At 45.1% G+C, this 21,886-nt stretch overlaps 2 protein-coding genes across 2 annotated transcripts; both read right to left on the minus strand.

The window, feature by feature from the left end:
- Positions 1-9,073: 9,073 nt before the first annotated feature.
- On the minus strand, positions 9,074-12,273 carry LOC132457542 (uncharacterized). The gene is made up of 2 exons (XM_060051795.1): positions 11,499-12,273; positions 9,074-11,259 (listed from the first exon to the last, which is right to left on the minus strand). The coding sequence occupies exons 1-2, from the start codon at positions 12,181-12,183 to the stop codon at positions 10,883-10,885; spliced, it is 1,062 nt and encodes a 353-aa protein (XP_059907778.1). The 5' UTR covers positions 12,184-12,273; the 3' UTR covers positions 9,074-10,882.
- Positions 12,274-17,935: 5,662 nt separating this feature from the next.
- LOC132457543 (uncharacterized) lies at positions 17,936-21,125 on the minus strand. Its single transcript, XM_060051796.1, has 2 exons — positions 20,351-21,125; positions 17,936-20,111 (listed from the first exon to the last, which is right to left on the minus strand). Exons 1-2 carry the CDS (start codon positions 21,033-21,035, stop codon positions 19,735-19,737), a joined length of 1,062 nt encoding a protein of 353 aa, XP_059907779.1. The 5' UTR covers positions 21,036-21,125; the 3' UTR covers positions 17,936-19,734.
- Positions 21,126-21,886: the final 761 nt, after the last annotated feature.

Consider the following 21,886-nt stretch of genomic DNA (forward strand, 5'->3'; position numbering starts at 1 on the left):
ATATAGTCCTTTGCAAACCTATTCAGTTTACACACTGTATATAGTCCTCTGCAAACCTATGGTGGCATCAGGCCTTCAGTGTGCATATTGTACTGTATGTAGTCCTCTGCAAACCTATGTTGGTATCATGCCTTAAGTGTGTCTTCAACAACCACACACAAAAGTTTGCACATTTGCATGAATTTTGTGGAATTCATGTTTCATTGTATTTGTCTAAATGCATACTAATGCAGACTGCAGATATATTTATGAGTGACGTTTACCAACACAATTACACAGTTACTTGGCCGTAACACACTCACCCATTATCTCTATCTCTCTCTCACTTACACAGAGAGAGAGAGAGAATGTTATCTTGTGTGTAATTCAAAGTTATTGTTGATGTATCTGCACTCTTAATGTTGCTGATTTCTACAAGGCAAAAAATTAACTTAAAACTTAGTTCCCTGGCCCCATTCGTCTTTGTAAGTAAATGTTATTTTTTTTACTTTACTATTTTGTCAGAATGCACCAGAATGCTTCGTTTGTTTGTGAAAATCACAAAAAATCTTGTGGGGGAGGATGCCCCCAGACCCCCTACAGGGGTTTGGAATGCAAACGTTCAGCCCCCCCTCAAATAAATTCCACCAGCCGCCACATCACCTGAGCAACCATGACAGTCAAGTGACGTGAATGCATACCCTACACCATAGATGTATTATATATTAACTAGATGCCTCGTCCGAGGTGCTGGCCAATGGAGTCGAACGTCACCACTGGCGGCCATCTTACCACAGTAAGCTGCTCACCAATAACATTGTGTTGGTAGTGATTCATGTACTTTTTAAATAACCATAACTTGCTCAATTTTCAACCGATTTTCAAACGGTTTGGTTTGTTATAAACGTCAGAGATATAGGTATGACAGACAGTACATACTTATGAATAATTGTTAGGTCCTAAGAAAAATAGAATAATGTTCTAAAATAGGTACAAGATTTCCCTTTACAAATATACATCAAGATAGGCTGCATGTTAAAATCCCCACCCTGTACAGAGATGTATTTATGTAATTATATATAACCATGTGTTTCATATGAAATGAACATTAAACAGAACCGATAGGTGCAATAAATACACACATGCACAACATGGTATTCATGTTATTTATGTTAAATCAATATATGGTCTACTAAAACTCAGAAAAAGCAAAAGTTTGTAAGAAACCAAACCGTTTGTAAATCCGTCAAGATTTCAGCGAGATAAGAGTATTAGCGTTTGTGCAGATAACTGATTTACGTCCGCTACAACAGATTCCACCAGAAAGCTTTACTGTGGTAAGATGGCGGCCTATGGTGACGTTCTAGACGCCGCCGTAGGGCATCTACCGGTAGTTAATATATATATATATCTATGCACTACACACTCAAGGAGATTAATTATATTTAAATTATTATGACCATGGAGCCTTTATTTGCATGGGGTTACGTTTCGTTCTGTGTAGCATGGAAAAATCGGAGAAACACTCCCATTCAGAATGCATTGGTTTACATTTCGTTCTTGGGAGCACGGTTATTTTCATTTATTTATTTATTTTCAGTTTTTGAGGAGGTGCTTCAAAAATGCAAAATTTTCTGCAATACTGCAAAATCCAATGGAAAAACCCGTTGGCTTGTTTTCAAGGGAACCCAGGGTGACGCTCACTTCCGGTTTGGCCAACATACATCATCCTTCCACCACTCGGTACTTTCAAAACACATGTTCAAGTTGAATGACAATGTATGAATGAATTCTTTATTCTGCCATGGTACTTATTGAAAGGGTGTGTGTGTGTGGGGGGGGGGGGGCATACAAGTCTTTCGGCGCATTTAAGCACCTCGGGCCACAGCGCAGGGTTGCCAGGTCCTGCAAAAAACGTCCTGCCCACATACAGTTCAAAATCCACCCAACATGTCCGAGAAGCAGCCCAAATAAAAGATATTCCATTTTGGCCAATGTTTGGAAAGTAATAATATTTTAGGGAACTTTTTCTTCTATTTTTTTGTTGTTTTAGCCGCGAAATACATTGTGTGTGTGTGTGTGTGTGTGTGTGTGTGTCCACGGCCCAACCCCGCCCCCCCCGTGTTTAATAGTTTTGACTGAGTTCCTAAAGATTATACAATAGGCCTACAACGCGCTATTTTATGTTGAAATGCGACGTAATCCAGTGTTCACGAAAACGTATACTGTCAATATGTTTTGGCGACTTGGTTGGCTCTCAGATACGTGTTTCTAACAAGATGAAATCATTAAAAGTTACATAAAGTAACGGTTTAATAACACAACCGCAGAAAACACATGAGATGATAGTTTAGCGAAAGCAGCGTCCCTAGCAACCTGACGTTGTTGAAACATGCGAGCGAGCCGATAAAATCGTCCTAATAACTATAAAACTAAAGATCAGACACAATCACTGACTATTGAATGAAGATTATGCAAGTAAAAAGTATATTTCTCGCGAGAAATGTCATTGGAAACACGTTTAATGGTGAATCGGTCCTAAAATATTGCATTTCCCATTCAGATAATGATTAATAAAGATCATACACATTCACTTACTGAAGATTATGCAAGGAAATAGTATATTTCTCGCTGGATGTCATTAGAAACACGTTTAATGGTGTATGTGTCCTAAGATATTGCATTTCCCATTCAGATAATAAAGATTAATATAGGCTACGTAACAATTTCACCAAATGCTGGGGAACGTCTCGCCCCCTGTTGATGCTATTCCTCCATTCATTTAGATGAGCGGAAGAAAGCGTCTACTCCTCACGCTTTGGTCAGACAAAGCGTGACGCTGAATACGTAATGTGAGGTCGACCAAAGTATTTATTTCAGCTTTGGCGTGAGCTTTCTCGTTTTGTAAAAAAAATGAAAATAAAAATTTCAGTATGTTTATTCGATTTTTGGTTCTTCTTAAAGGGACACTGTGTAAAAATTACTCCCATCTAGTGGTACAATTGTATATTGCATTCAAACTAATAGTGCTCGCTTGTCCAAAAACTACGGTGGGCAGTATGTGCCAAGAAGCTGTGACATGACACCTACTAGGCTACCTCATCGAGTCATTCGAGTGATGATGAGGTTCGTGGACAACTGGACAAATTAGATGGACAAATCAGATCAGGTTTATTGACCAAGCATTCTTACAGACAACAAACTTGACTCCAGCAGTTGTGGACTTTCCAACATGACAAATAACTATACAGATGATAAATAACAGTAGGTCATTTAATGTCAGATTACATAAAATGTCAGATAACATAAAAGTTGACATAGCCTTTGGTACCAACAATTTACATTGTAACTAACGGAATCAAATCAAAATCAAATCAAATTTATTGTCATTTTGTTGATTGAACAACAAAACGAGAACAAACAAACAAACAAACGTCCCAATGATGAATAAATAAATAAATAATAAATAAAGTCCAGTGAGAAGATCTGGGACGCTGGTGCATTGAGCATCCTGACAGCTTGAGGTAGGAAGCTGTTCCGCAGCCTGGTGGTGGAGCATCTTAAGCTGCGATAGCGTTTCTTGGAGTGTAGGAGCTGAAAGAAGCTGTTCAGTTTGTTTACGTCCATCCCGTCTCTGCTGCTTCCTCCTCCGGGCAGTTGCGGGCACGGTGTCACAGTGTCCGTTAGTATCCTGTGTTTGCGTAGTATGTCCAGATGCCAGCGAATGCCAGTGATGTTACTCGCTCTCAATGTCCTAATGTTTAATATTGTTTCCCTGTCATAAACTACGTTCGTAGGACGTCTCACACTCAAACATTCAATCTCAATCTCACAGATCTCAAGAGGGGCCGCTGCGACTGTGCGCGCCGCCAGTTAGTCGCCCTGGCAACGAGTTTACTTCCTCGTCTCCTATCCTGTTCCTAATTCCTCCTCTCGATCTTCTTTTCCTCCGTATTGTCTTCTTTATCAGAGTTGTTGGTATGAAATCCAGTTGTTCGGGTGATAAATCAACTGTCTCGCAAGCGAGTTGAAGCTCCAGAAGGTCCGCTCTAGCGTAAGTGCGTCTCGGTGGATTTGGATACGTGGTGACCACAGCAGAGAATAAACCTCCATAACTTTATGAAGAATGGCTTTTGAATTCCTCCAACGCATTTGACAGTATCCATAAGTCATAAGAATATTGTCACGATTTAAACTCGACAAAAATGTGAAAAAGTAAATTAAATATGTAATAAAGTAGCCTTTCAATGACGAGTCGCTCATAGGAGCGCCCCGCATCTCGTTGCCATGGAAAACCATGTTATACATGCTTACACATCGTCGTTTTTTTGGCGACGATGATTCCTTCTCCTGTGGCGTGGCATAACTATGGTCTTTCAAAAAAATGCGGTGCATGTTCAAATTTCCCGGTAAAATCGTCTCGCTAAACTAAGCTCTGTTCCACCGTCACGCTGGCTCAGAGTGAAAACGCGTTTGCAATTCCTGTACGACCTAGTGCTTTTTGACCCTCTCGGCAGCTCATAGACCGGAAGAAAATGGAAGCCTCCATGAAGCTTACCCGTCCTATGTAACCATATTGATATTAATATTAATTATTCTTCGCTCAGGAGGATAAGTCAGATTTTTGGCAGAGATAATTTTACACCAATGAGGACTTATTTATGAATGAATATGTTGATTTGAGGTAATAAATTACTCAAAATATTACATAGTGTCCCTTTAACAAAACGAATTTAACACTCAATATCTGGTTTCCGTCGGTGGGCGGGTCCTCTTATTGGCTAGTGTGCTTCGTTGCCCTGTGCTCTTCAAAATAAAAGTTCTTCCGTTTGATAATGTCGACAAAAATATTACTGTATTACAGACACTAGCAGACACAGAGGACCACACCACCCACAGTCAAGACTGACATGGCTTCAAATAACAATAATAGCATTCATAATCATTTGAAAATGAGAACTTATGAAGTTATGATGACTTAAGTGCAGTTGATGTTTAGCCACAGTTAATACATGCAGAGTAGACCTGAGGGCTTTATTACGACATCATTGTCGGCTCTGAACTATGCGCTCTGTGCGCGTTCACATCAAAGGAGCAGCGATCGCGGGCTGCTGATTTCCTCACAGCCTGAGAGCTATGAGGAATACAAGTGATCACAACACATTTCTGACAGCTGAACATTGCGCATCTGTTGACCTTTATCCATTTACAGTGAACAAATTATTTTTTCTTGTTGAAAGATATTTTATATTGTTTTCATATTATTATTTACTGACGGTGATTTACAGAATGCGAGCGTGTGTTATATTGAAAGCGAGGCTGGGTGTGCGTATGAATATAGGCTAGGCTACAGTGAGTTTTTTAAGGTGCTGTACAAGCAAATCATATTGTCTACTCTGTACAGTGACAAAGACTGTACAGTAACCCACTTCATTCAATATCGAATAGGCTACTGTAGCCTACACTATATACAAATGGTTTTGCTCTTTGCTCATGGCAGCAGTGTTGCCACAGTTACCTTGAAAAAGTAATCAGATTACTGATTATTAGTTGCTACTTAAAATAGTAACTAAGTGACTTTACTGATTATTTGAATTAAAAAGTAACTAAGTTAGATTACAAGTTACTTTATTAGTTACATTTAGCTGCGAAAACACCCCCTGCCACCTCAAAATAAAAAATTACAACCGGTTTTGCCAAAACTAACTTTTGCCCCCCCCCCCCCCCCCTCCCCTCCTGGTAGGGGGGATTCGGGGGGGGGGGGCATCAGTACCTCTTGTATACAGGGCCTAGAATTTGGTGCTACGGCCCTGGGGTGCACACAGACACACGGCTTTCAACCGCTTTCGCCAACTTTTAATGCATAGACAAAATATCAACGCGCGCTTTACGCCTCGTTTCCACATACGTACATTCTCGTATGCGATCCAACCGTCTCCGACCGAAAGTCCATTCATTCCTATGTGATTCTCCGTAATGTCCGTTTTTCCTCCGAGACTCCTCCCCTCCGTAAAATTTCTGTCCGGTATGTCCGTAATATACGTTCAAAAAATTTAACTTTCGCCGTCGTTTTACGGAGATACCGTATTTTATGTTTTTCACAAAACTTGTAAGTACCTGGCAGGCCAAACTCCTCACCGATCTCTTTCCAAGCCTGGTTGGTTTTGTTTTTATCTCTGTATATGTCGATCCTCATGTTCCAAAGTACCGGTCTCCTAAAAACGGCCATTATCATACGCTCCCACATCTTTTGTCTCATCTCATTTTCGTCCGCTTATCCGGGGTCGGGTCGCGGGGGGAGCAGCTCAAGCAGGGGGCCCCAGACTTCCCTTTCCCGGGCCACATTGACCAACTCTGACGGGGGGATCCCGAGGCGTTCCCAGGCCAGTGTTGAGATATAATCTCTCCACCTAGTCCTGGGTCTTCCCCGAGGTCTCCTCCCCACTGGACGTGCCTGAAACACCTCCCAAGGAAGGCGCCCAGTGGGCATCCTTACCAGATGCCCGAACCACCTCAGCTGACTCCTTTCCAAGTAAAGGAGCAGCGGCTCTAATCCGAGTTCCTCACGGAGGGCTGAGCTTCTCACCCTATCCCTAAGGGAGACGCCAGCCACCCTTCTGAGAAAACTCATCTCGGCCGCTTGTACCCGCGATCTCGTCCTTTCGGTCATCACCCAGCCCTCATGACCATAGGTGAGGATAGGAACGAAGATCGACCGGTAGATCGAGAGCTTTGCCTTGCGGCTCAGCTCTCTTTTCATTACAACGGTGCGGTAAAGTGAACGCAATACCGCCCCCGCTGCTCCGATTCTCCGGCCAATCTCACGCTCCATAGTACCCTCACTCGCAAACAAGACCCCGAGGTACTTGAACTCCTTCACTTGGGCTAAGGACTCATTTCCTACCCGGAGTAAGCAATCCATCGGTTTCCTCCTAACATCTTTTGTCCGTAAATAAATTCATGCCCGTACGTAAAACACTAGCGACTCCTTCCGTAAATTTACGGAAGCACGGATACGAAAAACATACGTATGTGGAAACGAGGCGTTACGGGGCGATCACCGGACGCATCGCCACGTGCGTGACGTAAACAGCGCGTTCTAGCGCTCGAGCTGCTCGGACCTCCCCGTGGGTTTAGTTCTCTGGCGATAACTAGAGGCTCCCACGCGCTCTCTCTGCTGCCATCGCCACACACACATACACACACACACACACACACACACACACACACACACACACACACACACACACACCACCGTGCGACTAATTCCGCTGCTAATAACAACTGGTGGCACGGACTCGGGAGAGTCAAGGTCGACACTCGCCTCTGATAGATTGAAGTCTTTGGAGACTGTTACGTCCCCCGCTAGGGGAAGGGGTGGCAACATAAAACCAGATGTCGTTGGTTAACTTAAAAGTTTTTTATTTAACCCGGAGCTTGGGGTAATCAATTAGACACGAACAGAGTGAACAAAACTACAAAAGGAAAAGGACCATTGGGTGCTGTCCAAATCAAAAAAATTAATATAACCAAAGAGAAGCTCCCAAAATACACGAGTAGAGCAGCAACCCTGCGCCTATTGTTTCTTAAAGGCACCCAGTGCAACTTTATGTAAACATTCAATGAAAAATAAACATTCAATTTCTAGTCTTTTTTACACGTAGTAAGTTTCAATAACTCCATACCATTACATATCGACATTCAAGGAGCAAAGATGAGATGTCGTTGTGTGGTGAGAACTGATAGAAAATCGTAAACAACAACAATCGCCGGTGGGGAGAAGCCATTTTTCCATTGACTGGAAGCCTGCTTTATTTATTGTAGGTTACAAAAAATAAAGAAAATGGCGGCATTGTTGTTGTTATCGATTTTCTATCAGTTCTCACCACACAACGACGTCTCATCTTTGCTGCTTGAATGTCGGTATGTAATGGTATGGAGTTATTGAAACTTACTACGTGTAAAAAAGACTAGAAATTGAATGTTTATTTTTAAGCCTCGAAAGTTGCAGTGGGTGCCTTTTTAACAAAGGTGTAACTGCGTGTCGGTTTTCGATAACCTCTAATAACCTTACCTTGGCCCAGTTCCCTGGTAGCTAACAAGAGCCTCAATCAAGTAACAGACTAATCATTTGAAGACCTAAATGGCAAGCTTCAAATCCGAGACAAGCTGCCGCGAATGTTGAGCTCGCCCGTTATTTGTCTTCCTGGATCCTCGGCTTTCCGATGCAGCAACCAATCACGTCCGGGGAAAGGCACATCACAATTAACATAATTGTAAACTAATCATATGCATGGAAAAACACATGGTAATTTGCATGGCCATCGACAAACGGAGGGTTTTACCCTTGAGGGCGGGGCGTCGGGACTCGCACACGCACTCTCCCACAAACAGGCAGACAGACAGACAAACAGACACACACACACACCACTCCATCGCTCTCAACGCCAATCGGCGATCCGGTAAAAAAATTGAAACGTGTCTTTGATGATTAACATGAATCTGATTACTGGTTTGGAAATAGTAACGCGTTAGATTACTTGTTAGGGCCCTTACATAGTCGACGCAACGCTACGCTACGCGTCGCTTCGGCCGCCATTAAGCGTCGAAGCGTAGCAAAACGCGGCCTCCAAATTTTTGATACGCGACGCGCCGATCCATGCAATACCAAGCGTTGTCGGTGGGGGCGATACTGCAAATATTGTACGTTAATTTCAACTATAGGTTATAACGGAAGAAAATTCGAAAGAAATGGCGGGCGAAGAGGAAAAATTGTGCGAGCAAATAAGATTATACCAGCATATTTATGACACTTCATCCGTGTTACATTCGAACAAAAATGCTTTGGAGAATGCGTGGAGGGAGGTTGCAACTGCCATGGAAAAATCTGTTGCAAAAGTTAAATTAGACTGGAAAGCCGTCCGGGATAAATACACCAGAGCGCATAAAAAGTGGAAAATCGCCTGCAGAAGTGGGGCTGGCCAAATAACATTCGGCTATCCTAAGATCCTGACCCAACTTAGCTGGTTGAGTGAGTTCATAAGGCACAGGTCCACCGAATCGAATTTTCCGGTATGTAGGCATAATCAACGTGTGTGTGTGTGTGTGTGTGTGTGTGTGTGTGTGTGTGTGTGTGTGTGTGTGTGTGTGTGTGTGTGTGTGTGTGTGTGTGTGTGTGTGTGTGTGTGTGTGTGTGTGTGTGTGTGTGTGTGTGTGTGGAGAGAGACTGTTCAATGTAGGTAATGGTAGGCTATTTACTTGGTCAGGATGTTTGAAAATAGGTGTCTTTCTGTAGGCAGGTGAGGAAGACGATGAGGAGGAGGAAAGGCCTATTTTCCATGCAGATCAGGCACCTCCATCAACCCCCAACCCCGCCTCATCCCTATCCCAATGTCCACTTCCATCTGACCCTCTAACCACTACCTCTTCCACATCTCACCCTCCCACCACTGTGATGGCTTCTACCTCTTCCCTTCTTCCACCCCACCCTTCCCCCGCGACACGAGTGGCTTCTGCTACCTCTTCCTCTCTATCCGACCCTTCCACCACCCAGATGAGTTCTGCCTCTAGCTCTTCTCTTCTTCATCCCCACCCTCCCACCACCCTCCCAGTTACCCCATCATCTCATACCCCGACGTCATCAGCCTCCCGTGGGGGCAAAAGAAAGAGGAAGAGCGTCAGGCCGATTGCAGATCCATGCGAGGCTGCCCTCCTCGATAGGCTTCAGGAAATCCGTCAGGATAGAGAGAAGGAGATGGAGAAGGCGAGAGAAAGGGAGAGAGAAAGGGTGGAAGAGAGGGAGAGAGAGAATGAGAGAGAGAGGGAGAGAGAGAGGATGAGGGAAAGAGACATGAATGACATTCACTTCTCCTTCACCAATTACCTTTGCCAATTCTTGCGAACCCTTCCACAGGGGCAAAGTTCTTCTTTGATGCGCGACATCAAACAGTTGATGCGGGATTATGAGATTTAATGATTTTCTTGTCACCCGATGTTCCGATGTTCTTTCTATTACTGGCCTTATTTGTTTTAGCCTATTTTAATTAATTACGTTCACGTTCTTCATGTTCTGTGTGTTCAATTCAGTTCAGTTCAGTGTTCAGTTCAATTCAATTTTATTTGTATAACCCTTAATCACCATTACAGTCTCAAAGGGCTTAACAGGCCAAATATTTGTGACACCCCCCTTTACCCATGCCCCCACACGGGCAAGAAAAAACTCCCTTGAATCAGCAAGGAAGAAATTTTGAGAAGAAACGCAGTGTAGGGGATCCCTTCTACCAGGGATGGTCAGGAGTGCAATGGGTGCAATAGCCACCCTTCCTCTTCTGACCACCATTGTACACTGTATTGTATTGTAGTATTGTATTGTATTGTAGCACTTAACTGTGTAGCAACTGCAGCAGCTGCTATCATGTCTGTAATACGGGGAATTGATTAACCTAGCGATTGTGGTACTTGCACTTGGTTCTATGAACATCCTTTCTGTACCGACAGCGATATATTGATGCACTTCTTATGACAAATGTACTTATTGTAAGTCGCTTTGGACAAAAGCGTCTGCTAAATTCCCTAAATGTAAATGTGCCACAATTGACATACAGGTAAATACATGCACATCATATTAAAATGGTGATAATTTCTGTGGACATTATGCGCTATAGCTTTGGCTATAGGCGTACACTTAAATAATTAATTCATCTGTCAAGGCAGTAGCTCGTTGTATAAACATTTTATATGGATATGAATTAATGAGTTTGACGTAAACCAAATTAGTTAACTTGTGTAATGTGATAACTAATAAATTAGAAGTCATGCTTCCAAGTGAACAATGCGTTTATTGGTCAGTGCCCAATCGTAGCACATTGTACTGGTGGGGAAACACGCCAGCATCCGACAGAAATTAGTCTGCCAGCTGCTCCCTGACAAGGGCCGCTCTTTGAGATGGTCTGGCTCTGCCGACCGAACACCGTGGTCCGTCGACCATATTCCGGTCCCCCTCGACATGCTGCCTCCACTCTCCAGGCTGGACCTCTCCGGTGTCAGCGGTCGTATCCACAAAGGAGGCGGGCATGTATCTGGCTCGTTCGGTGGATGCCAGGAAGTTGTGGAGAGCCACGCACGCCTTCACAATCTTCACCGCCTTTTCAGGTTGGCAGTCAATTGGACGGCCAAAGATTCTGAAGCGCGCAGCCAATATGCCAAAGGCATTCTCCACTACGCGTCTCGCCCTGGCCTGTCGGTAGTTGTAGATGCGCTTCCTATCCTGCAGGTTAGTACCTGATGAGAAGACAAATAAGTGTCATGCAGGAACACAGAACAGATGACTTGGCTGACTCCAACTTTACACGGCTTTTGAATAGTAATGGTCAAGTGTGCCATTGCGCGCACTGTGTGCCTGCCTGGGTAGGCTATGCATTTTTTTTCGTTAGACTAATTCATGTATAATTAATTAAATCATGTATAATTAATGAATGTAATTAAAACAATAAATAGATATTCAATATTTTTATTCTCACCTGGATAGGGACGCATCAGGTTCACCTGTAGGGGAAAGGCCTCATCCCCCAGAAAAAAATAAGGACTGGGCGTTGTGGTGCCTGGTAGGACAGCAGGGGCGGGTAGATTGAGGTTGCCCTCTGCCAGTCTGGATCCGAAGGCACTGCGACCCAAGACACCTCCATCGCTCTCACGCCCGTATGCGCCAACATCTACATAAATTAATCTGTAGTTGGCATCAGCAGCAGCCATAAGGGCAATTGAAAAAAAACCTTTGTAGTTGTAGTAGTCACTTCCCGATCGTGCTGGAGCTCTGAGTCTGACATGCTTCCCGTCAATCGCCCAGACACACAGGGGAAACTGCCACTGCCTCCAAAATTCCTCCGTTATGTCCTGCCACTGACCGCGGGAAGGAAAGGCCATGAACTCCCCCTGAAGGGCATCCCAGATGGCAGAACACATCTCCTCCACGATGCCCGACACAGTGCTGGTGCCCATCTTGTAGCTCGCCGAAAGAGCTTGCAGGCCGATGCCGGTTGCCAGGTACCTCAAGGTAACCGCAAGCCTTTGGGTAGCCCCGATCGGGTTCCGGTGGTTTTGGTGCGAGTCGGGAAGGTAACGGATGACTCGCGAAAGGAGATCATCGAACTTTGGTGCCGACATACGGAAATATTGGAAATGCCTCTCCTCGTCCAGGCTTCGCATTGGAAGCACCAGAGAAACAAATTCCCCATCCCGATCTCGTGTGGTATTCAAAGGGCGCACATACCACCGCCTATCTCTGCGCTTCCTGCGTTGTCGCTCGCGTCGACTATGTAAGGGCCATAAGGGCCCTTACATAGTCGACGCGAGCGACGCGCGTAAACGACGCGAGTGACGTGAGCGTCGCGCTTCCTTTCATAGTCTCCACAGCATACGCGAACGTCGCGGGCAATGCATGACATGCAATACACCACTCACGCCATGGGTGGCAGCAGAGTCATCGGTGTTTTCGCGGGGGGACGTTCGAGGTGACGTTCCGATCAAAGTGGCTACGGATTACGGAAGAAGAGTGATGAAGCGCAGAGATAGGCGGTGGTATGTGCGCCCTTTAAATACCACACGAGATCAGGATGGGGAATTTGTTTCTCTGGTGCTTCCAATGCGAAGCATGGACGAGGAGAGGCATTTCCAGTATTTTCGGATGTCGGCACCAAAGTTTGATGATCTCCTTTCGCGAGTCATCCGATATCTTCCCGACTCTCACCAAAACCGGCCCTTGTCAGGGAGCAGCTGGCAGATTATTTTTTGTCAGATGCTGGCGTGTTTCCCCACCAGTACAATGTGCTACGATTGGGTATGCGCACTGACCAATAAATGTATATACATTGGTCACTTGGAAGCATGACTTTTGATTCATTAGTTATGTTACACAAGTTACCTAATTTGGTTTACGTCAAACTCATTAATTCATATCCATATAAAATGTTTATACAATGAGCTATTGCCTTGACGGATGAATGAATTCATCCGTCAATCCGTCAGTATCCATAAGTCATAAGAATATTGTCACGATTTAAACTCGACAAAAATGTGAAAAAGTAAATTAAATATGTAATAAAGTAGCCTTTCAATGACGAGTCGCTCATAGGAGCGCCCCGCATCTCGTTGCCATGGAAAACCATGTTATACATGCTTACACATCGTCGTTTTTTTGGCGACGATGATTCCTTCTCCTGTGGCGTGGCATAACTATGGTCTTTCAAAAAAATGCGGTGCATGTTCAAATTTCCCGGTAAAATCGTCTCGCTAAACTAAGCTCTGTTCCACCGTCACGCTGGCTCAGAGTGAAAACGCGTTTGCAATTCCTGTACGACCTAGTGCTTTTTGACCCTCTCGGCAGCTCATAGACCGGAAGAAAATGGAAGCCTCCATGAAGCTTACCCGTCCTATGTAACCATATTGATATTAATATTAATTATTCTTCGCTCAGGAGGATAAGTCAGATTTTTGGCAGAGATAATTTTACACCAATGAGGACTTATTTATGAATGAATATGTTGATTTGAGGTAATAAATTACTCAAAATATTACATAGTGTCCCTTTAACAAAACGAATTTAACACTCAATATCTGGTTTCCGTCGGTGGGCGGGTCCTCTTATTGGCTAGTGTGCTTCGTTGCCCTGTGCTCTTCAAAATAAAAGTTCTTCCGTTTGATAATGTCGACAAAAATATTACTGTATTACAGACACTAGCAGACACAGAGGACCACACCACCCACAGTCAAGACTGACATGGCTTCAAATAACAATAATAGCATTCATAATCATTTGAAAATGAGAACTTATGAAGTTATGATGACTTAAGTGCAGTTGATGTTTAGCCACAGTTAATACATGCAGAGTAGACCTGAGGGCTTTATTACGACATCATTGTCGGCTCTGAACTATGCGCTCTGTGCGCGTTCACATCAAAGGAGCAGCGATCGCGGGCTGCTGATTTCCTCACAGCCTGAGAGCTATGAGGAATACAAGTGATCACAACACATTTCTGACAGCTGAACATTGCGCATCTGTTGACCTTTATCCATTTACAGTGAACAAATTATTTTTTCTTGTTGAAAGATATTTTATATTGTTTTCATATTATTATTTACTGACGGTGATTTACAGAATGCGAGCGTGTGTTATATTGAAAGCGAGGCTGGGTGTGCGTATGAATATAGGCTAGGCTACAGTGAGTTTTTTAAGGTGCTGTACAAGCAAATCATATTGTCTACTCTGTACAGTGACAAAGACTGTACAGTAACCCACTTCATTCAATATCGAATAGGCTACTGTAGCCTACACTATATACAAATGGTTTTGCTCTTTGCTCATGGCAGCAGTGTTGCCACAGTTACCTTGAAAAAGTAATCAGATTACTGATTATTAGTTGCTACTTAAAATAGTAACTAAGTGACTTTACTGATTATTTGAATTAAAAAGTAACTAAGTTAGATTACAAGTTACTTTATTAGTTACATTTAGCTGCGAAAACACCCCCTGCCACCTCAAAATAAAAAATTACAACCGGTTTTGCCAAAACTAACTTTTGCCCCCCCCCCCCCCCCCTCCCCTCCTGGTAGGGGGGATTCGGGGGGGGGGGGCATCAGTACCTCTTGTATACAGGGCCTAGAATTTGGTGCTACGGCCCTGGGGTGCACACAGACACACGGCTTTCAACCGCTTTCGCCAACTTTTAATGCATAGACAAAATATCAACGCGCGCTTTACGCCTCGTTTCCACATACGTACATTCTCGTATGCGATCCAACCGTCTCCGACCGAAAGTCCATTCATTCCTATGTGATTCTCCGTAATGTCCGTTTTTCCTCCGAGACTCCTCCCCTCCGTAAAATTTCTGTCCGGTATGTCCGTAATATACGTTCAAAAAATTTAACTTTCGCCGTCGTTTTACGGAGATACCGTATTTTATGTTTTTCACAAAACTTGTAAGTACCTGGCAGGCCAAACTCCTCACCGATCTCTTTCCAAGCCTGGTTGGTTTTGTTTTTATCTCTGTATATGTCGATCCTCATGTTCCAAAGTACCGGTCTCCTAAAAACGGCCATTATCATACGCTCCCACATCTTTTGTCTCATCTCATTTTCGTCCGCTTATCCGGGGTCGGGTCGCGGGGGGAGCAGCTCAAGCAGGGGGCCCCAGACTTCCCTTTCCCGGGCCACATTGACCAACTCTGACGGGGGGATCCCGAGGCGTTCCCAGGCCAGTGTTGAGATATAATCTCTCCACCTAGTCCTGGGTCTTCCCCGAGGTCTCCTCCCCACTGGACGTGCCTGAAACACCTCCCAAGGAAGGCGCCCAGTGGGCATCCTTACCAGATGCCCGAACCACCTCAGCTGACTCCTTTCCAAGTAAAGGAGCAGCGGCTCTAATCCGAGTTCCTCACGGAGGGCTGAGCTTCTCACCCTATCCCTAAGGGAGACGCCAGCCACCCTTCTGAGAAAACTCATCTCGGCCGCTTGTACCCGCGATCTCGTCCTTTCGGTCATCACCCAGCCCTCATGACCATAGGTGAGGATAGGAACGAAGATCGACCGGTAGATCGAGAGCTTTGCCTTGCGGCTCAGCTCTCTTTTCATTACAACGGTGCGGTAAAGTGAACGCAATACCGCCCCCGCTGCTCCGATTCTCCGGCCAATCTCACGCTCCATAGTACCCTCACTCGCAAACAAGACCCCGAGGTACTTGAACTCCTTCACTTGGGCTAAGGACTCATTTCCTACCCGGAGTAAGCAATCCATCGGTTTCCTCCTAACATCTTTTGTCCGTAAATAAATTCATGCCCGTACGTAAAACACTAGCGACTCCTTCCGTAAATTTACGGAAGCACGGATACGAAAAACATACGTATGTGGAAACGAGGCGTTACGGGGCGATCACCGGACGCATCGCCACGTGCGTGACGTAAACAGCGCGTTCTAGCGCTCGAGCTGCTCGGACCTCCCCGTGGGTTTAGTTCTCTGGCGATAACTAGAGGCTCCCACGCGCTCTCTCTGCTGCCATCGCCACACACACATACACACACACACACACACACACACACACACACACACACACACACACACACACACCACCGTGCGACTAATTCCGCTGCTAATAACAACTGGTGGCACGGACTCGGGAGAGTCAAGGTCGACACTCGCCTCTGATAGATTGAAGTCTTTGGAGACTGTTACGTCCCCCGCTAGGGGAAGGGGTGGCAACATAAAACCAGATGTCGTTGGTTAACTTAAAAGTTTTTTATTTAACCCGGAGCTTGGGGTAATCAATTAGACACGAACAGAGTGAACAAAACTACAAAAGGAAAAGGACCATTGGGTGCTGTCCAAATCAAAAAAATTAATATAACCAAAGAGAAGCTCCCAAAATACACGAGTAGAGCAGCAACCCTGCGCCTATTGTTTCTTAAAGGCACCCAGTGCAACTTTATGTAAACATTCAATGAAAAATAAACATTCAATTTCTAGTCTTTTTTACACGTAGTAAGTTTCAATAACTCCATACCATTACATATCGACATTCAAGGAGCAAAGATGAGATGTCGTTGTGTGGTGAGAACTGATAGAAAATCGTAAACAACAACAATCGCCGGTGGGGAGAAGCCATTTTTCCATTGACTGGAAGCCTGCTTTATTTATTGTAGGTTACAAAAAATAAAGAAAATGGCGGCATTGTTGTTGTTATCGATTTTCTATCAGTTCTCACCACACAACGACGTCTCATCTTTGCTGCTTGAATGTCGGTATGTAATGGTATGGAGTTATTGAAACTTACTACGTGTAAAAAAGACTAGAAATTGAATGTTTATTTTTAAGCCTCGAAAGTTGCAGTGGGTGCCTTTTTAACAAAGGTGTAACTGCGTGTCGGTTTTCGATAACCTCTAATAACCTTACCTTGGCCCAGTTCCCTGGTAGCTAACAAGAGCCTCAATCAAGTAACAGACTAATCATTTGAAGACCTAAATGGCAAGCTTCAAATCCGAGACAAGCTGCCGCGAATGTTGAGCTCGCCCGTTATTTGTCTTCCTGGATCCTCGGCTTTCCGATGCAGCAACCAATCACGTCCGGGGAAAGGCACATCACAATTAACATAATTGTAAACTAATCATATGCATGGAAAAACACATGGTAATTTGCATGGCCATCGACAAACGGAGGGTTTTACCCTTGAGGGCGGGGCGTCGGGACTCGCACACGCACTCTCCCACAAACAGGCAGACAGACAGACAAACAGACACACACACACACCACTCCATCGCTCTCAACGCCAATCGGCGATCCGGTAAAAAAATTGAAACGTGTCTTTGATGATTAACATGAATCTGATTACTGGTTTGGAAATAGTAACGCGTTAGATTACTTGTTAGGGCCCTTACATAGTCGACGCAACGCTACGCTACGCGTCGCTTCGGCCGCCATTAAGCGTCGAAGCGTAGCAAAACGCGGCCTCCAAATTTTTGATACGCGACGCGCCGATCCATGCAATACCAAGCGTTGTCGGTGGGGGCGATACTGCAAATATTGTACGTTAATTTCAACTATAGGTTATAACGGAAGAAAATTCGAAAGAAATGGCGGGCGAAGAGGAAAAATTGTGCGAGCAAATAAGATTATACCAGCATATTTATGACACTTCATCCGTGTTACATTCGAACAAAAATGCTTTGGAGAATGCGTGGAGGGAGGTTGCAACTGCCATGGAAAAATCTGTTGCAAAAGTTAAATTAGACTGGAAAGCCGTCCGGGATAAATACACCAGAGCGCATAAAAAGTGGAAAATCGCCTGCAGAAGTGGGGCTGGCCAAATAACATTCGGCTATCCTAAGATCCTGACCCAACTTAGCTGGTTGAGTGAGTTCATAAGGCACAGGTCCACCGAATCGAATTTTCCGGTATGTAGGCATAATCAACGTGTGTGTGTGTGTGTGTGTGTGTGTGTGTGTGTGTGTGTGTGTGTGTGTGTGTGTGTGTGTGTGTGTGTGTGTGTGTGTGTGTGTGTGTGTGTGTGTGTGTGTGTGTGTGTGTGGAGAGAGACTGTTCAATGTAGGTAATGGTAGGCTATTTACTTGGTCAGGATGTTTGAAAATAGGTGTCTTTCTGTAGGCAGGTGAGGAAGACGATGAGGAGGAGGAAAGGCCTATTTTCCATGCAGATCAGGCACCTCCATCAACCCCCAACCCCGCCTCATCCCTATCCCAATGTCCACTTCCATCTGACCCTCTAACCACTACCTCTTCCACATCTCACCCTCCCACCACTGTGATGGCTTCTACCTCTTCCCTTCTTCCACCCCACCCTTCCCCCGCGACACGAGTGGCTTCTGCTACCTCTTCCTCTCTATCCGACCCTTCCACCACCCAGATGAGTTCTGCCTCTAGCTCTTCTCTTCTTCATCCCCACCCTCCCACCACCCTCCCAGTTACCCCATCATCTCATACCCCGACGTCATCAGCCTCCCGTGGGGGCAAAAGAAAGAGGAAGAGCGTCAGGCCGATTGCAGATCCATGCGAGGCTGCCCTCCTCGATAGGCTTCAGGAAATCCGTCAGGATAGAGAGAAGGAGATGGAGAAGGCGAGAGAAAGGGAGAGAGAAAGGGTGGAAGAGAGGGAGAGAGAGAATGAGAGAGAGAGGGAGAGAGAGAGGATGAGGGAAAGAGACATGAATGACATTCACTTCTCCTTCACCAATTACCTTTGCCAATTCTTGCGAACCCTTCCACAGGGGCAAAGTTCTTCTTTGATGCGCGACATCAAACAGTTGATGCGGGATTATGAGATTTAATGATTTTCTTGTCACCCGATGTTCCGATGTTCTTTCTATTACTGGCCTTATTTGTTTTAGCCTATTTTAATTAATTACGTTCACGTTCTTCATGTTCTGTGTGTTCAATTCAGTTCAGTTCAGTGTTCAGTTCAATTCAATTTTATTTGTATAACCCTTAATCACCATTACAGTCTCAAAGGGCTTAACAGGCCAAATATTTGTGACACCCCCCTTTACCCATGCCCCCACACGGGCAAGAAAAAACTCCCTTGAATCAGCAAGGAAGAAATTTTGAGAAGAAACGCAGTGTAGGGGATCCCTTCTACCAGGGATGGTCAGGAGTGCAATGGGTGCAATAGCCACCCTTCCTCTTCTGACCACCATTGTACACTGTATTGTATTGTAGTATTGTATTGTATTGTAGCACTTAACTGTGTAGCAACTGCAGCAGCTGCTATCATGTCTGTAATACGGGGAATTGATTAACCTAGCGATTGTGGTACTTGCACTTGGTTCTATGAACATCCTTTCTGTACCGACAGCGATATATTGATGCACTTCTTATGACAAATGTACTTATTGTAAGTCGCTTTGGACAAAAGCGTCTGCTAAATTCCCTAAATGTAAATGTGCCACAATTGACATACAGGTAAATACATGCACATCATATTAAAATGGTGATAATTTCTGTGGACATTATGCGCTATAGCTTTGGCTATAGGCGTACACTTAAATAATTAATTCATCTGTCAAGGCAGTAGCTCGTTGTATAAACATTTTATATGGATATGAATTAATGAGTTTGACGTAAACCAAATTAGTTAACTTGTGTAATGTGATAACTAATAAATTAGAAGTCATGCTTCCAAGTGAACAATGCGTTTATTGGTCAGTGCCCAATCGTAGCACATTGTACTGGTGGGGAAACACGCCAGCATCCGACAGAAATTAGTCTGCCAGCTGCTCCCTGACAAGGGCCGCTCTTTGAGATGGTCTGGCTCTGCCGACCGAACACCGTGGTCCGTCGACCATATTCCGGTCCCCCTCGACATGCTGCCTCCACTCTCCAGGCTGGACCTCTCCGGTGTCAGCGGTCGTATCCACAAAGGAGGCGGGCATGTATCTGGCTCGTTCGGTGGATGCCAGGAAGTTGTGGAGAGCCACGCACGCCTTCACAATCTTCACCGCCTTTTCAGGTTGGCAGTCAATTGGACGGCCAAAGATTCTGAAGCGCGCAGCCAATATGCCAAAGGCATTCTCCACTACGCGTCTCGCCCTGGCCTGTCGGTAGTTGTAGATGCGCTTCCTATCCTGCAGGTTAGTACCTGATGAGAAGACAAATAAGTGTCATGCAGGAACACAGAACAGATGACTTGGCTGACTCCAACTTTACACGGCTTTTGAATAGTAATGGTCAAGTGTGCCATTGCGCGCACTGTGTGCCTGCCTGGGTAGGCTATGCATTTTTTTTCGTTAGACTAATTCATGTATAATTAATTAAATCATGTATAATTAATGAATGTAATTAAAACAATAAATAGATATTCAATATTTTTATTCTCACCTGGATAGGGACGCATCAGGTTCACCTGTAGGGGAAAGGCCTCATCCCCCAGAAAAAAATAAGGACTGGGCGTTGTGGTGCCTGGTAGGACAGCAGGGGCGGGTAGATTGAGGTTGCCCTCTGCCAGTCTGGATCCGAAGGCACTGCGACCCAAGACACCTCCATCGCTCTCACGCCCGTATGCGCCAACATCTACATAAATTAATCTGTAGTTGGCATCAGCAGCAGCCATAAGGGCAATTGAAAAAAAACCTTTGTAGTTGTAGTAGTCACTTCCCGATCGTGCTGGAGCTCTGAGTCTGACATGCTTCCCGTCAATCGCCCAGACACACAGGGGAAACTGCCACTGCCTCCAAAATTCCTCCGTTATGTCCTGCCACTGACCGCGGGAAGGAAAGGCCATGAACTCCCCCTGAAGGGCATCCCAGATGGCAGAACACATCTCCTCCACGATGCCCGACACAGTGCTGGTGCCCATCTTGTAGCTCGCCGAAAGAGCTTGCAGGCCGATGCCGGTTGCCAGGTACCTCAAGGTAACCGCAAGCCTTTGGGTAGCCCCGATCGGGTTCCGGTGGTTTTGGTGCGAGTCGGGAAGGTAACGGATGACTCGCGAAAGGAGATCATCGAACTTTGGTGCCGACATACGGAAATATTGGAAATGCCTCTCCTCGTCCAGGCTTCGCATTGGAAGCACCAGAGAAACAAATTCCCCATCCCGATCTCGTGTGGTATTCAAAGGGCGCACATACCACCGCCTATCTCTGCGCTTCCTGCGTTGTCGCTCGCGTCGACTATGTAAGGGCCATAAGGGCCCTTACATAGTCGACGCGAGCGACGCGCGTAAACGACGCGAGTGACGTGAGCGTCGCGCTTCCTTTCATAGTCTCCACAGCATACGCGAACGTCGCGGGCAATGCATGACATGCAATACACCACTCACGCCATGGGTGGCAGCAGAGTCATCGGTGTTTTCGCGGGGGGACGTTCGAGGTGACGTTCCGATCAAAGTGGCTACGGATTACGGAAGAAGAGTGATGAAGCGCAGAGATAGGCGGTGGTATGTGCGCCCTTTAAATACCACACGAGATCAGGATGGGGAATTTGTTTCTCTGGTGCTTCCAATGCGAAGCATGGACGAGGAGAGGCATTTCCAGTATTTTCGGATGTCGGCACCAAAGTTTGATGATCTCCTTTCGCGAGTCATCCGATATCTTCCCGACTCTCACCAAAACCGGCCCTTGTCAGGGAGCAGCTGGCAGATTATTTTTTGTCAGATGCTGGCGTGTTTCCCCACCAGTACAATGTGCTACGATTGGGTATGCGCACTGACCAATAAATGTATATACATTGGTCACTTGGAAGCATGACTTTTGATTCATTAGTTATGTTACACAAGTTACCTAATTTGGTTTACGTCAAACTCATTAATTCATATCCATATAAAATGTTTATACAATGAGCTATTGCCTTGACGGATGAATGAATTATTTAAGTGTAGGCCTATAGCCAAAGGCTTTAAGCTATAGCGCATAATGT

The sequence above is a fragment of the Gadus macrocephalus genome, chromosome 5 (genome assembly GCF_031168955.1).
Source record: "Gadus macrocephalus chromosome 5, ASM3116895v1".
Taxonomy (NCBI): domain Eukaryota; kingdom Metazoa; phylum Chordata; class Actinopteri; order Gadiformes; family Gadidae; genus Gadus; species Gadus macrocephalus.